Source organism: Suricata suricatta, chromosome X, assembly GCF_006229205.1.
Source record: "Suricata suricatta isolate VVHF042 chromosome X, meerkat_22Aug2017_6uvM2_HiC, whole genome shotgun sequence".
Classification (NCBI taxonomy): Eukaryota; Metazoa; Chordata; class Mammalia; order Carnivora; family Herpestidae; genus Suricata; species Suricata suricatta.
Window position 1 is genome coordinate 16,244,980 of NC_043717.1, and position 15,750 is coordinate 16,260,729.

General features: G+C 37.4%; 1 protein-coding gene across 6 annotated transcripts in view; it reads left to right on the forward strand.

Annotated features, from left to right (window-relative positions):
* The first annotated feature begins 73 nt into the window (after positions 1-73).
* The window catches only part of CNKSR2 (connector enhancer of kinase suppressor of Ras 2), a 289,714-nt gene continuing 274,037 nt past the window's right edge, over positions 74-15,750 (forward strand). For 5 of the 6 annotated variants that reach the window (XM_029930398.1, XM_029930399.1, XM_029930400.1 and 2 more), the window contains exon 1: positions 75-593. In XM_029930398.1, coding sequence (XP_029786258.1) covers positions 530-593 — 64 coding nt within the window. In that variant the 5' untranslated portion in view covers positions 75-529. Of the gene's footprint in view, positions 594-15,750 lie in introns of all 6 variants that reach the window. The other variant, XM_029930402.1, reaches the window with a different exon arrangement.

Sequence of the window (15,750 nt, forward strand, 5' to 3'; positions counted from 1 at the left end):
CAGGCGGGGGGCTCGTGGCGCGCGCGCCCCGCACCCGAGGGCTGCGGAGAGATATTTTGGGTGGCAGGAGGCCCCTCGTCATTTCCGCCGGGCAGCTTGTGGTGCCCGGGGCTTCACTCCCGCGCGCGAGGCGAGCGGGCAAGTTGGCTGCGGGCGTGCGGCAGCGGCGGCTGCTTTCCTTCGCGCTTCGACCCTCGGCGGTGCGAGCCGTGAACTGAAGCCCTGGAGGGACGGAGACCCGAGCAGAGTGGGGAAGCAACGGCAGCAGTCGCCTCTACGGGGACCGAGCAAAGTCTGCACTGAGCCGCGACCCCGGCTCGTTTCTCTCCCCGTCGCCGCTCCCAGCGCTGCTGTCGGCCGTTTGCTAAGAGACCTTGGAGCCGTGAGACCCTACACACAAAAGCCGTCTTCTCGTCACCCGCCCAGCGAGGCAACGGCCAGCAAAGGACCCCCACCCGAGGGCGGCTCGGGCTGCTGAGTTCGTTTTGTGTCTGATCTCCGCACCCCGCGTGGTAGCGACCCTGTGCCCATGGCCCTGATCATGGAACCCGTGAGCAAATGGTCTCCGAGTCAAGTAGTGGACTGGATGAAAGGTAATGCCCGCTGTGCGGAGGGCGAGGCGATCCGGGGGCGCGGGGTCCCGGCGCGCCAGAGGGATGGGGCGCTGACCGCCGCCAAGCCCGCCATCGGGGCTTCCACTGGCTGATTGTGGTGCGCTGGGGGGACGGCGGGGGTCCTTCAGGCCAGGCGGGGGCTCGGGATCTCGGGATCTCGATCTCCTATTGTCTTCAGTGGTGCCTCCCTAGCCAGAGAGGGACGCGGAGGGCGCCGGGGCTGCCGGCGCTCCCCGATCGGAGGTTAGAAGGCTGGCGGCGGAATCCCGGTGCATCTCGCCGGCTTCCCCCTCCCCACGTCGCCCGTAGGCCGGGAGGACGTGGCCACCCTTTTCTCTCCCCTCTGGGAGGAGCCCCCAGGGACCAGCTCCTCTGCTCTTTCCTTCCCGGGCCCCTTTGTTCCTGGGAAACCTAACACCCCCTCAGCGGCTACCCCTGCCAGGTGCCTTTTCCAGCACCAACTCTCCCTACAACTTTTAAGCCCATATAATGGGGTCAGGACGCGACTGCCTGGGTTTGGATCCGGGGAGCTCCCCAAGGTTGAGCTGAGGATGCTGGGGGGATGCGCTACTTTGGGGGAGAGGAAAACGTGCTTCCCCCTGGGACAGCATCCGCGCTGGAATCCGTGGGCTCCGTCCTGCCTAAACCCCTGCCCACCCACCCCCAACCCCCGAGTCCTTTTCCGCTGCCTCCTCTTCTGACCCGTTGAGGCATTTGACCTCATGGCTTTTTTATTGGGGGCTCGACGCCACGTGTAAATTGATGCCCATTCAAGTGCCCCCTCATTTCTTCCATCTTGAAGGCTAAAGCGCTTTTTTTCCCTGGCAATTTCTAATAACCAGTTGTAGACACTCGCCCTCCTAGTCGCAAACCTGGGCTTTTTCCTTAGTCCCTGGGCTTTCCTGCCTCACTATCTCCCTCTGTTGTCTGAGTTAAGGGGCTGGTAGAGGATCCCCCTCCGCCCCCAATGAGCACTGCATCCTCTCATCACCCAGATTCCTAAAATTTGGGGAAGGCTGACAGGGATGGATGGGTTGAAACAAAAGATTTTTGACCACACTTGGAAGATGTTAGAGCTTTGCTCGTGGTTATTCCTAGGCACAAACTCTAGTCAGGGACTAAGGGTTTATCGTTTGTGAAAAAGCACGTTGTGAAGAAGAGGGAACCCCCTCCAAGGGCTTGCTTAGCCGGCTGACTTTCTAACCTCCAGGTACTTTAGAGCGAAAGGTGGGGTGATTGAAAGTGATTCAGAAAGACAGAAAGGAAGTCAGTTGTTTTCTCCCTTTTATGAACCTTTTCAGCCTCTTGTTCATTCTTAGGGATTTTCCTTTGTACATTTGCTTTCTTTTTATTCCCTTACTTGCCCCTTAATTCCTCATTTAATTAGTTTTTTCTTTTCTAATATGTGAAAAGTGCTTTGTAACTGCAAAGCACAGTACACTTGAGAGTGTATTGAATTAAGTGGAATTAATTATCGACTGCCCCCCTGTGAGCGGTGCATTGTGCTAAGGTGCCATGGGTGCCATGACTAAGACAAAGTCCTGCAGTGGCTCATCTTTTCTGTGTCTTCTCTTCCTATTTGCTATTGAAATTCTGCTTTCCTAGATTCCCTCCAACCCCCACCCTCTTTGGTTTGTTAGAGACAAACATCTGTCTTCTCTGGTTTTGAGTCATGGAATAAAGAGCCAGGCTATACACAAGAAGCAAGAATGCTTAATTAAACCTTGTTGTTGTTTTTTCAATTTGCCTAAAAGGTTACTTTAGTTGGAGTCTATACCCAAATACTCAACGAAAAGCTATCTTGGTTCCATGGGAGTCTGATTGCCTTTAGAGACTACCTCTCACAAATTCCCATGATGCTTGTAGTGAGTGATGCATACACCATCTTCTTCACCTCCACCCTCCCAATATAATTTTGCAGTTCTTCTTTCTCTACAGTTTAGGTCCACTGAAGCAAGCAGAACATATGATACACATATTCCAACACACGTTATTAGTTTTTGTAGTTCACAGTCCTTTAAAGATCTCTCCAGCCCTTTAAAAATCTCTCCAGCCTAAAATGCAGCATCTTTGAAGTTGGGCTAACATTGTTAGCTGTGATTTTAAATGATTGTCGTATGTAAGTTGAATATTTTCATTCCTTTTGGTGATGCATTTTAAAGCTATTTGAAAAGATCAAGCAAGTAGCCAAGATAGAATTTGTACATTTTGTACACATTAGACTGGAAGAGAAAAACCAGTGTCATCATCAGTGGATTTCAAGTCTCAAACTGCTTAACTGCTGAAATTTCTATAATCTTCGTATAAATTTGATTTGAGATATTATCAGAAAATAAGATCTTAAAGAAGAGTTGGATGGAATGAACATTTCTTCAAGTTGTAATTACACTGCTACCTTAATTTTTTCTCCCTATCCTTTTCCCCAAATAAACTTTATAAAATGCATTAAAAGTATTTCCCCCTTTTCTCAGATGCAGTAATGCTTAAAAGTCAACTAATTCGGCTGTAGATTTGGAACACCTAAACTTCATTTGGTTTTGTATAAGGTATTGTGTTACAAAGACAGTAACAAAGAATGAACAGGACTTTTGAACAACTGCAACATTGTAGTTCTTCAAAGCATGCTCCTAATGTGACAGTTTCATCGTCCTTAACATTTAAACTATATAGCATATGCTTTCAGCTAGTTACAATCACAAATAGTTTTCTTTTTAGTAAGGTACATGGTTTATGTTCTTTCTAGGGTATTTTTCTCTTCACTAAACAGAAAAGGAGCCATTAAACATATAAAAATAGCATGGCCATATATTTATGTTTCTAGACAATTTATATAAATGGCATAGAAACTCAGCAGAGAGGGAAATGAAGGGGGGGAAATGGGCTGATGAGATTATTAAGCTTCTGTAGTGTATATTCAAGATTATTCATGGACCATTTCTACATTGCAATTCATTTTGATCTTTTTCACTAAAATATATTGGAGGGAAACAAATACTAAATTTATATATTAATAGTAAAGATATATGGAAACACTTGCATTTTTTTTGCTCACCCGCAACTCTACTATTTGTAAAATCTAATACTCACTGAATTTTCTTCTGACAATAAAAATTTGATGTGACACAGTGTCATTGTTAGTTTCTGTAAATATATGAACTCCTCATATGTCAGTTACATTCCAGAAATCTTGATAGTACTTCAGGGTATTTGGAAATAAATAACCTCAAAATTAATTTTAAAAATTAATTTTATAAAAGTATTTTTGAGAAAATTAAATATTTATCATTTAGCATTTGAAACAGCCCTTTGTTTTTTCAGTAGGAAATTGCATTCAATCCTCCTGTAGTTTTGACAAAATTGTAAAATGTAAACCTTTTTAGAATAAAGGCCAGGCCCTTATTAGAGAAAGCTATAGGTTAAAAAGTAGGCCAGTAACAGTTTCTAATTTTTGCTCAGTGTATTACTCTAAAATACATCATATCTCAGCTCTTATCTATTCCCTTGCAGGGCCTATAGAAATACTTGATAACTGCAGTTGTTTGAGTTTACCTTTTTACCAACTGAAATATATCAAAAACCCTTCAGGCCCCTGTTATTAATTTCATTATTTATTTTCCTTGTACGTGTGACACCCAGTAATTTAGTTTTCTTCTTCTCACACTTTTTGAAACTCCTTCAGAATATTCATATGACTAAGGCATTTTCTGTGACCAGCTCCCTTTATGGCATTTTTTCCCCACTGATCTTTAATCCCTTTCGTGATCAAATAAAATGCATTATTTTTAGAGTCAATCAACAGGCCCACCTTTGCTGGTCTTCTCTTATGATCTCTGTGACTTAACTCTTTCTACTCTTGTAATATGATTTTTAAAATTTAAAATTTTAAGATAGCCTTTTTGCAAACCATCCCACAGTTAACTGCTCTGCTCTTTCCTGTTTACTATAAACCATTTTCTTTAAAAACCATTCCTTGACTTCTACTTTCTGTCCTGATGACTCAGCCATATTGAGGATAGAAAATGAAATATATTATTTTAGGTATAACAAACAAAGTTAAAACCAACACTACATAAAACCCTACAAAAAAGAAAAATGCAGTGATGAAGATCTATTTATTATTATAAAAATTAAATGCTACAAGGACAATATATCTGATAAGATAAAGAAATTTTGACAGGCACAATGCTCTCGGGTAGTCCCCACACCATAGGGCCTAGAGCTGAAGTTCAAATGTATTTTTATTAGATAAAGAAAAATTTCAAAATTTTGAATTAAACTGTCTTGAGAGATAGGGAAAAAATTCTGGCAGGAACTTGAAAAGTTCATACTGTGCATACATTGCATATGTACTAAAAAATATGTTAAACTCAAATGATCAAACTGGTCCTACCACTTACTTTTGAAAAATTAGGTGGGTTTTTTTTTTCAATTGCAGGCTGACTACATACTCACCAACAATCTCCTCCTTTGAATTTAACATTTTTTGAAACTGAATGTTTATCATTTCGTACAAAGAAGAAATTTACCTTTTCTGTACATAGAGTTTAGTTCACAGTGAATATGATTTTATTTATACTATCTTTAACATTTGTTCCTTAAGGTAACACTCATGATTTAGTGCAGGTTAGGAAATAAAGAGTATATTTATGTAGGCATATTTTGGTGTTTAGAGATTATTTATTTAATACTTCTGCATGGAAGGGGCTTTAATGGATTGTTTTAAATAAATTATTCTCTGCTTTGGCGAAATTAGTCTCTTGTAAGGGATGGCAGTGACATGAACAAACCTTAGCCAAGACAGAGACAAGTGCCAACTAGAACATTTGCTAAATTTAAAAAAATGTTTGCATTATGTATACAAGCACCAGTGGAAAGATATGGTGATGCTTTTAGTAAGTCACAGGAATCTATGGGGAAGGTGCGGTTTTAGCAACTTTTTACACAATTTATTTAATTTATATTCTAAGATGGATGTAGTCATTATGCAGAGGCATAGCAAGAGACTTGAGTTGAGATGAGGTTATTAACCAGAAGGGTTGTGTCTAGTTTTGTCTGGTTGAAGGAGAGAGGTGGGCAGTAGAGGGAAAGTAAGGGAGGAGCCATGAGTAGGTGGTACCAAAGTACAAGAACAAATCTGCATTTCACAAAGACAATAAAATTCTCATCATGTCCTGAGTTTAAATAAATGCCACATTATAAAACTCTGGCTGCCAAAAATAAGCCCACAAAGAATTTGTATTGAATTAGCAGAGCTGTATCAAATCTGTTTCTCAAGAACAATTTGGAAATAATGTTAAAGTGAATTATTTTGAAAAATAATTACATCATTAACATTATGTTGTTGGATATTTAGAATTTTACTCATCCAAATTCTTGTATGAAAAATTAAGATAGACTTTTAAATATTGATATTGTTCTTAAACAATGATAAATTATCGTTTTCATGTATAACAGTGATCTCAGATTAGGACTTAAATTTGTTCTTAATAACTTTTAGCTTTCTTTTTTAAATTTTTTTAAATGTTTTATTTATTTTTGAAAGAGAGAGAGAGAGAGACAGTGTGAGCAGGGGAAGGTCAGAGAGAGGCAGATACATAGAATCTGAAGACAGGCTCCAGCCTCTGAACTAGCTGTCAGCACAGAGCCCGATGCAGGGCTTGAACTCACGAACCGTGAGATCATGACCTGAGCTGAAGTTGGACACTCAACTGACTGAGCCACCCAGGTGCCCCTAACTTTTAGCTTTCTATGTGACTTTTCTACAGCACATCAACACATAAGGCTTATTGTGAAAGATGAAAGCTTAGCTTTTATGAAGAGTACTAGAAGAATAGGTCATCTGTAGTAATTTAAGAGAGGGAAGGGAGAGTAAGTAATTTGGAAAAAATACATAGTCTAAAGCTTTTTTATAAGTTTATTTTTGAAAAAGAGAGGGAGAGAGACTTAGTGTGAGCGGGGTAGGGGAGACACAGGGAGACACAGAATCTGAAGCAGGCTCAAGGCTCTGAGTTGTCAGCACAGAGCCTAACATGGGGCTTGAACTAATGAACCATGAGATCATGACCTGAGCTGAAGTCAGACACTTAACCTATGAGCCACTCAGGCGTCCCTCAAGCTTTTTCTTTTTCTTTTTCTTTTTCTTTTGAGAGAGAGAGAGAGGGACAGAGAGGGACAGAGCACAAGTGGGGTAGGGGAAGATAGAGGGGGAGACATAGAATCCAAAGCAGGGTACAGGCTCTGAGCTATCAACACAGTGCCTGATGTGGGGCTCAAACCCACGAATCGTGAGATCATGACCTGAGCTTAGTGGGCCGCTTAACCAACTGAACCACCTAGGGGCCCAGAAACTTTTTATTATTTTTTTTTCTGATACATACCCACTTTTTAAAATATTTTATTTATTTTTGAAAGAGAGAGAGAGAGACACACATGCTGGTGAAGAGTCGAGAGAGAGAGAGAGAGAGAGAGAGAGAGAGAGAGAGAGATTTGAGGCAGGCTCTGCACTGACAGCAGCGGGCCTGATGCTGGGCTTAAACTCACAAACTGAGATCATGATCTGAGCCAAAGACCAATGCTCAACCGACTAAGCCACCCAGGCACCCCAAAAGGTTTTTATTTTTTAAGGCGTTGCCATAGTTTAGTATCTGGCTAAAGAAAAGCCAAAAGAATTTTCATTACAGGATCTTTGAGTGAATTCACAGTTTTCATCCATAGCATAGCTTTGTGTTCCCCAAAATGAACCATTTCTGTTGTTGTGAAAGCTAAATGATCAAAAGAAGTCAAAGAGTTGATTTTTGCTAAATATTTTAAAACATTGTTTTTGTATTAAAACAAAGATAGATATTATATTCATGGTGTAGAAAGCAAAATTGGCATGATTTTAAAGATGAGACCAGAAGTTTAACAGGAATTTAAGTTGCAGCAAGCTGCTTCAAACCACATTTCCCAGACCTTTCTAGGTTATGAGTATACTTCATTCAGCAATTATGGATACATCAGTGGAAAAGTTTGAGAAGTGCTGGTTTGGGTTTAGGAAAGGTAAAATTAATGTACTTCCTTTTTTCTCCTGCAAGGGACCAAATATTATTTTTTTCAGTTAAGGTCATGATAATTATAGCATCTTACTTTTTTGTTTATTTGTAGGGGTTTTTTTTTCCATAAACCTATAGTCAGAATAAACTTCCTGGGAATATTTCTCATCTGATCCTGTCCTCTCACTTTTCACCCCCATCAGCTTAAAAAATTTAATGGCTTCTTGCTGTTTTTAGAATAAAGATCAAAGTCCTTAATATGGCATATAAGACCATTGAAGATTGGTTATTGCCTTTGAATTAAGTCTTATTCCTAGCACTGGCCTTTCAATTTTGTTTGCCTACCACTGAACCTTTGCACTTAATACAGTTTCTCTTGCCTCTTTTCTTCACCCATTTAAATCCTACTCATCTGGCAGATCTCAAGCCTCCCCTCCTATGCCACAGAAAAGCTGTCTACATTGCCCACGTCACATCAAACCCCAATCGTGTGCCTCCTGGTAACAATTGTATCTTTCTCCCATATGCCAGTTTTATTTTTACATTAATTTCTGTGGTTATTTGTGGAGAGCAGGGGTGTCATCTTATTTGCATAACAATTCCTAAGAAAGTATCTGGTTAAAAGTAGGCACCTAGGAAGTGTTTGTTGAATGAAGGAATACATAAATATTTGTAAATTACTGGTCTGTCAACAAATCTGCTTTCCTAAATGACAATGCACGTAAAGTCCCTTATAATGCTCTAATGAATACTTCAGTGCCAAGTTGTATATTGTGTGCCAGAATGGAGTAGAAGAAGGGTTACTTTAATTCATAGTTGTATCACTCTAGACAATTCATAGTTTAAATTCATTATGACCTAAATCACAGTTTAGATCCATTTTGTTAAGAAATGTTAATAATTTCAGTGAATCTATAACACTTCTCTGCTTAAGCTATAAATACTATTTGCTGATGTCACTTAATTGGCCAACACAATAGGCAAATATTGCCTAAAACATACCCGTTAAGAATTTATTTTTTATGTACATTTTCTAATTGTTTCTTCATTTTGGTGTTTTTAAAAGAACTTTATGTAGTTTAGAATGCATGGTAGAGTGAAATTGATAAAAGCCTTAAGTTTCTCTTATGAAAGGAAAAAACTCCTGTAAGAAATTAAAATGTATTTTTCTCTTGTGAGAAGAAAAGGTCTTTTATTTGTTAATTTGGGGGATAAAATGGAAAAATTGCTTTTTCATTTAATAAGAACCATTATCTTTATTATATTTAATGTTGAATTTACATTTTTATTAATAGGAATAAAACTAAGATATTTAAAAAATGTATCTTAAATCAGCATTTCTTACATAATTTTCCCTGCCTCCTTCTGATTTTGATAAATGAATTTTAAAGTAAATATGAATTTGGGCTAATTTTTTTGAAGGGCACTTGTCAAGAACCTATGCAGAAAGTTACTTCAACTGTAACTTTTTGAATATATGTGCCTCATTTGGAGTTTTTTTATTAATTACATGTTACTGGAAAATCAAGTAGCAATTAATAAGACAGTTTTCCAATAAAGCAAGTCCTTCCCCACAAATTTACAGTGGTTACAGTATAAATCAGAATAAGTGAAAAAAAATTTAATTTTTTAAAATATTTATTTGTTTTTGAGAAACAGAAAAGGAGAGAGAGAATGAGTGGGGGAGGGGCAGAGAGAGAAGGAGACAGAGGACCCAAAAGTAGGCTCTGCATTGACAGCAGAGAGCACAATGTGGGGCTCGAACTCACTAACCATGAGATCAGGACCTGAGCTGAAGTTGGAAGCTTAACCAACTGAGCAACCCAGGTGCTCCAGAGTAAGTGAAAAATTTTAAAATTTTACCATAGCTTTTTGCATACCTATTAACTCTGAAGAAATGATGCCTTCAGACTTCACCTTTCTTTTTTTTATTTTTTTAATACTTTTTATTTTTGAGAGACTGAAAGAGACAGTGCGAACAGGGGAGGGTCAGAGAGAGGGGGAGATACAGAATTAGAAGCAGGCTCCAGTCTCTGAGCTAGCTGTCAGCACAGAGCCCGATGCGGGGCTTGAACCCACGAGCTGTGAGATCATGACCTGAGCCAAAGTCAGACGCTTAACCGACTGAGCCCCCCAGGTGCCCCGAGACTTCACCTTTCTAGTTAGTACTATAAAACAATGTATTGCAGTTGTGACCTGATTTAAATGACAAATAACATACAATACACTAAATGCAAATAAACTTCAAATACAAATTACAACATGATAGACGTTTTTAAAGTTTAAAGATGTACTTAATTTCTGGTTTGATTTCAATTTAAATCACAGTCATTAATTTCTAATAGAAGTTTTCATTAATCTTATTCTTGCAATTTCAGGAAAGAAAGGGTTGTGGGTATTTACATAAATTTATTGAATTTTAAAATTTACTAAATATAATAACTGCTATTTAGTTTTCTGTTTCATCTATTGAATATTTTGTCACAACATAAAATTGTTTTATAAACTGTTAAATAAACCAATTCAAAATGGCATTAACGTGTTATAGTTTGCCAAGATGAAAAGATAGTTATATACACTACTTTTAAAAAATTTTTATTTAGTGTTTATTTATTTTTGAGAGAGAGAGAGAAAGAAGGAGAAGAGTGCAAGTGGGGTAGAGCCAGAGAGAGAGGGAGACACAAAATCTGACGTGGGTTCCAGGCTCTGAGCCTGATGCGGGGCTAGAACTCACAAACGGTAATATCAGACCTGAGCTGAAGTTGGACACTTAACCAACTGAACCACCCAGGCACCCCTACACTACTTTTTGTCCAAGGAAAACAAAAATACTTCTATGAGAAGATATATGTGCTCCAGTGTTTATTGCAGCATTATTTAGCATTATTTACAATAGCCAAGATATGGAAGCAACCTAAGTGTTCATCGATAGATGAATGAATAAAGAAAATGTGATACACACACAACACACATACACACACACACACACACACACAGAGGAATATTACTCAGCCATAAAAAGAATGAGATCTAGCCATTTATGGTAATGTCAATGGACCAAGAATATATTATGCTAAGTGGAATAAATCAGAGAAAGACCAATAACATATGAATTCACTTAAATATGGAATATAGAGAACAAAAGAACAAACAAAAAACACAAATAGACCCATAAGTACAGATAAAAAACTGGTGATTGTTGAAGGGGAGTAGTGGAAGATGAGCAAAATAGGTGAAGGGGATTAAGAGGTACAAACTTCCAGTTATACAATAAGTCAGTCATGGAGATGAAAGGTATAGCATAAAGCATAAAGTCAGTAATACTGCAATAACATTGTATGGTGACATGGACTATACTTATAGTAGTGAGCATTACATAATGTACAGAATTGTTGAATCACTATGTTGTACACCTGAAACTAATAAAACACGTCAATTATACTTCAATAATAAAAATTTAAAAAAACATAAAAGCATTACATAGGTAATATCAAGTATAACACACTTAAATCTCTTTTTATATTTACTTGACATTAATGTTCTTGGAAATTAGTCTCAATAGGTGGATTAGAAAGTCTTCTGATACAGTGATAGATAAGAAGGAACCACATTGTTAGTTGCTTTTAAAGTGTTGCTCAATATCCTTTTTTTGTTTGTTTGGACTTTTTATTTTGTGTCAGCTACATCTGCTATTTTTAAAATGGACTTGCAACATGTTTTCTCAAATAATATCTACAACAAATCAGTTGAAGATTGGCTTTGATCCTGGATTTTACTTTTTTCAACTTGTTTACCAAAGATTGTGAAAGAATCTATTTCCAACAAGTTATTAGATTTATAATGTGATTTATTTTTTAAGTTAAAGAGAGAATATTTTATTTTAATGTTTATGTTATTTTTAAGAGAAACAGAGAGAGAAAGAGATTTGGGAGACACAGAATCTGAAGCAGGCTCCAGGCTCTGAGCTGTCATTTCAGAACCCAACACAGGGCTTGAACCCATGAACCATGAGATTATGACCTGAACCAAAGCTGACTACCAAAGCACTGACAGAGCTACTCATGTGCCCCTATAGTGTGATTTATTAATAAAAACCTTTAAAATATTGGCCTTAAATTTGTAGCAATGTGGATGGAACTCGAGGGTGTTAATGCTAAGTGAAATAAGTCAGGCAGAGAAGGACAGATACAGTATGTTTTTACTCATAAGTGGAACGGGAGAAACTTAACAGGGGACCATGGGGGAGGGGAAGGGGGAAAATAGTTGGGGAGAGGGAGGAGGCAAACCATGAGAGACTCTTGAATACTGAGAACAAACTGAGGGGATGGAGGAGAGGGGAAGCGGGGTGATGGACATGGAGGAGGGCATTTGTTGGGATGAGCACTGAATGATATATGGAAACCAACTTGATAATAAACTATAAAAGAAAAAAATTAAATATTGGCCTTAAGTAATTACAGTGAATAATTTCAACATTAGCTGAATTTTTATTATAATTTTAATGTTTAGTAATTATAATTTAGGATATTTAGTATACTATATACTATTTTAGTATGTTATATAGTATATATACACTAAATTTAGTATGCTATATATACTATAAATTTAGTATGTTATATATATATGAGTTTATTTTATATACTTTTTGCTTTCAACATCTACATTATTTCAAAATGTTTAATAGTTCTGGGATTTTGTGATTTTTTTCCCTTGTCTGAACAGAAAATTCATATTTTAATTTCATGCAATTAATTTATATATTAACTTTCAAAACAAACCAGTGAGCTGTTAAAAACATATAAAAGAGAAAGTATTATAGAGTTTTTGTTAATAGCACTCAAAACGCATGTAGTCCATTTGCTGGTTTTCCTTCCCACTTGCCAGAACCTATGTGGATGCTGAGTTCAGTGTGGTAAAGATCCAATGTGTATGGCACGGCTTAGCTGCTGAGCCTTCCCAGTTTCCCTCTATGGTAGACTCCATGGTGAGTCTTGTGGCAGTCTCTGTTGACATCACTGTTGTATTAAATCAGTGGCAGAGGTTTTCTTATCTAAAAGATTCCTTTCCTTCTAGCTATCAGACACAAGGCTTTCAGTTTGATGTTGAACAGTCACATACAGAGAAGCTTGATCTATGAAATATTTAGGAGTAGATAATGATTCTTTCGAATCTGTCTCTAGACATAATGCTTTAAGTATATTTATGGTAAAACATGTTAATTCAGATCTCGTTTATTTGAGATTTGTGATAATTGCAGTAGGTTCTTATTGAAGTTTATTCTTAAAATGTGAAGGAAGGGTTTGCTGATCAATCCAATAATGCAAACAAGATTGGAAAGAATTTGTTTGACCCTGGAGGATACAGTGTTTTCAAGTACTGTAATTTTCCAGGAGCCATTTCTATACTGGAAATCTGCTAACTAGAAGTAAGTTGTATTTTTAGTTAGAATTTCTGCATACTTGAAGTCATGATTTTTAATTTTTTGGAATATTTTTGCAAACATTATATGATACAGCTTGGTTCTTCCCCTCATTCTCCAAAGTTAGTAAGGTCTCATGCCTATTTTTAGTAGTAATCTCTAAAATAAGGAACCATTTATTGACATCTTTTTACAGGTAAGGTGCAGAAAAGTTAAGCAGCTCAGCAAGGATTATGCAACTGTTCAGTGATGGAAGGAGGTTGGACATCAACTTTTTTTCCCCTGTTAAACTGGATTTACACTTTAGTAGGTGAAAGATACAATTCAGGTTTGTACATGATTGTCTTCAGACTTGACTTATTTTTTTTAAGTTTCTCATTATATTCCAGTTAGTTGGGGTGCCTGGGCAGCTTAGTTGGGTAAACATCCAACTCTTGATTTTGGTTCAGGACATGATCTTGTGGTTCATGACATTGAGCCCCACATGGGGCTTTGCACTGACAGCATGAAGCCTACTTGGGATTCTCTCACTCTCTCTCTGTCCCTCCTCCGCTTTCACTCACTCACTCTCTCTCTCTCTCTCTCTCTTTCTTTCTCTCAGTAAATATATACATACGTACACACATACATAAAATTCCAGTTAGATAACATGCAGTGTAATATTAGTTTCAGATATACAATATAGTGATTGAACACTTCCATACCAGACTTGATTTCTAACATATTTCCTAAATTTTCCACCCTGTAAAAATTGGTACCATATAGGATATAGTAAAGAGCACTTTGCAATCAGAGCCTGGGTTAGTTATTTCCTAACTCTATTACTTCCTAGTTATATGATTTTTGAGGGAGAATTTAATTGCCAGATTTTCTCATTTTTGTAAACTAGGGGTAATAATAGGTTTAAAATAATGCCTGGTACATAGTAAGTTCATGGTAAATGCCAGAGTGGTTTTTTGGGTGGTTTTTTTTTTTTTTGCATTCTGTTGGTAATCTTCAGAGGCACAACTAATAATAGATAGTATTTATTGAGTACTAAATGCATACCATTTACTGTGCTACATGCTTCCTCTGAATTATCCCTGTCCTAGCCCTGAAAGGTTGGAATTATCCCTGTGTTACAAATGAAGACACTTTTGCTTAGAAACATTGAATGACTTGTTCTATATACTCAATTACTTAGTGCACAGGTGTTGAATAAATATTTTAAAGAATGAATAAATAGTAAGTAGAAGAAATAGAATTTGAATTTGAATAGTCATCTAACTGGTTCCAAAACATATATTTTCACCTTGCCTTTCTACCAGAGGTAGATGTGAAATGAGAGGAATCCTGGGAATACTTCCAATGATGTGCATGTCCTCTCCATCAGACCTACCTTCTGTAGTGTTTGGTACGACGGACAATGGTTCTTGGGTCCTTTGGGCCTTAGAGGTAGGTAGGTAGGTAGGAAGGTATGTAGGGGTGTGTGTGTAGGTATTTCTACTTCGAATAGGACTTTCGCCAGTGACAAAAGATGACACATATAATTATAGTCTTGGTGACATTTTCCCAATTTGATATAAACCTCAGGAATTTGATTCTCACTTCTGCTGAGTCTAAATCTAGGCAAATTATCTACATGAGACCACTCCTACTACCAATCCAGTGCTGGATGCTTTGTTCTATATTGTACTATTATGTTATAATATGTTAACTAATTAAAATTTAAATTAAAAAATAAAAGGATTGTTAATATAAATCCATGGTGCCTGATGATAGATGTTCATAAACAGCTTTACATTATACTAGAAGTAATGGCTTCTTCTATATTCTTTTGTTCAGCTTTTCTTAGCAGTGGTTAGCAATTGCTACCTGCATTTCATTAGTGTGTCTTTGAATAGCAGACTTTATTCATTGCATTCCTATAGCTTTGAAATCATTACCTGCGTATTAGATGGTAGTTTTCCTCCCATATTATTTTGTTTTGTTTTGTTTGGAAACTATTTATCATCAACCAAATTGTAATATGATATGCTACCATAGTGAATCGCAAATTAATCGTAAGCAGTCAAAAAACTATTGTGAAGTCAGTGCAAAATATGGAATGGTCAAGTTGAGGTAGAGCTGTTTGATCAGCTGAGTATTTATAAAATGGTAATGAAAGGTAAAATTCCATCTACATTATATTTTAAAATGATACATAGGCGAAACAAAATAAATGAACATATGGGAAGGAAAACCAAAGAGGGAAGAGCAAACCATGAGACTCAACCATAGAGAACAAACTGAGGGTTGATGGAGGGGAGTTGGGCATGGGATGGGCTAAACAGGTGATGGGCATTAAGGAGGTCACTTGTGATGAATACTGGGTGTTACATGTAAGTGATGAATCACTAAATTCTACTTCTGAAACCAATATTACACTATATGTTAAGTAGGACTGAAATAAAAATTTGGAAAAAGAAAATAAATAAAATGATAATACATGGTTTTGTATGTGTGTATAACATATATATATATGTATATGTATATATATATGTTTTAGCATGTATTTAGGCTCATAAATTTGGATTTGCTCAGAGTAAAAACACAAAGATGGTATTTCTTAGTTCTCATTGTTTTTCTTTAATAGGATTGAGGGGAGTTTGCTTTAGACTGGAAGTATTAATATAAAGGAAAACAATTTAAATTGTTCTTTGCTTGT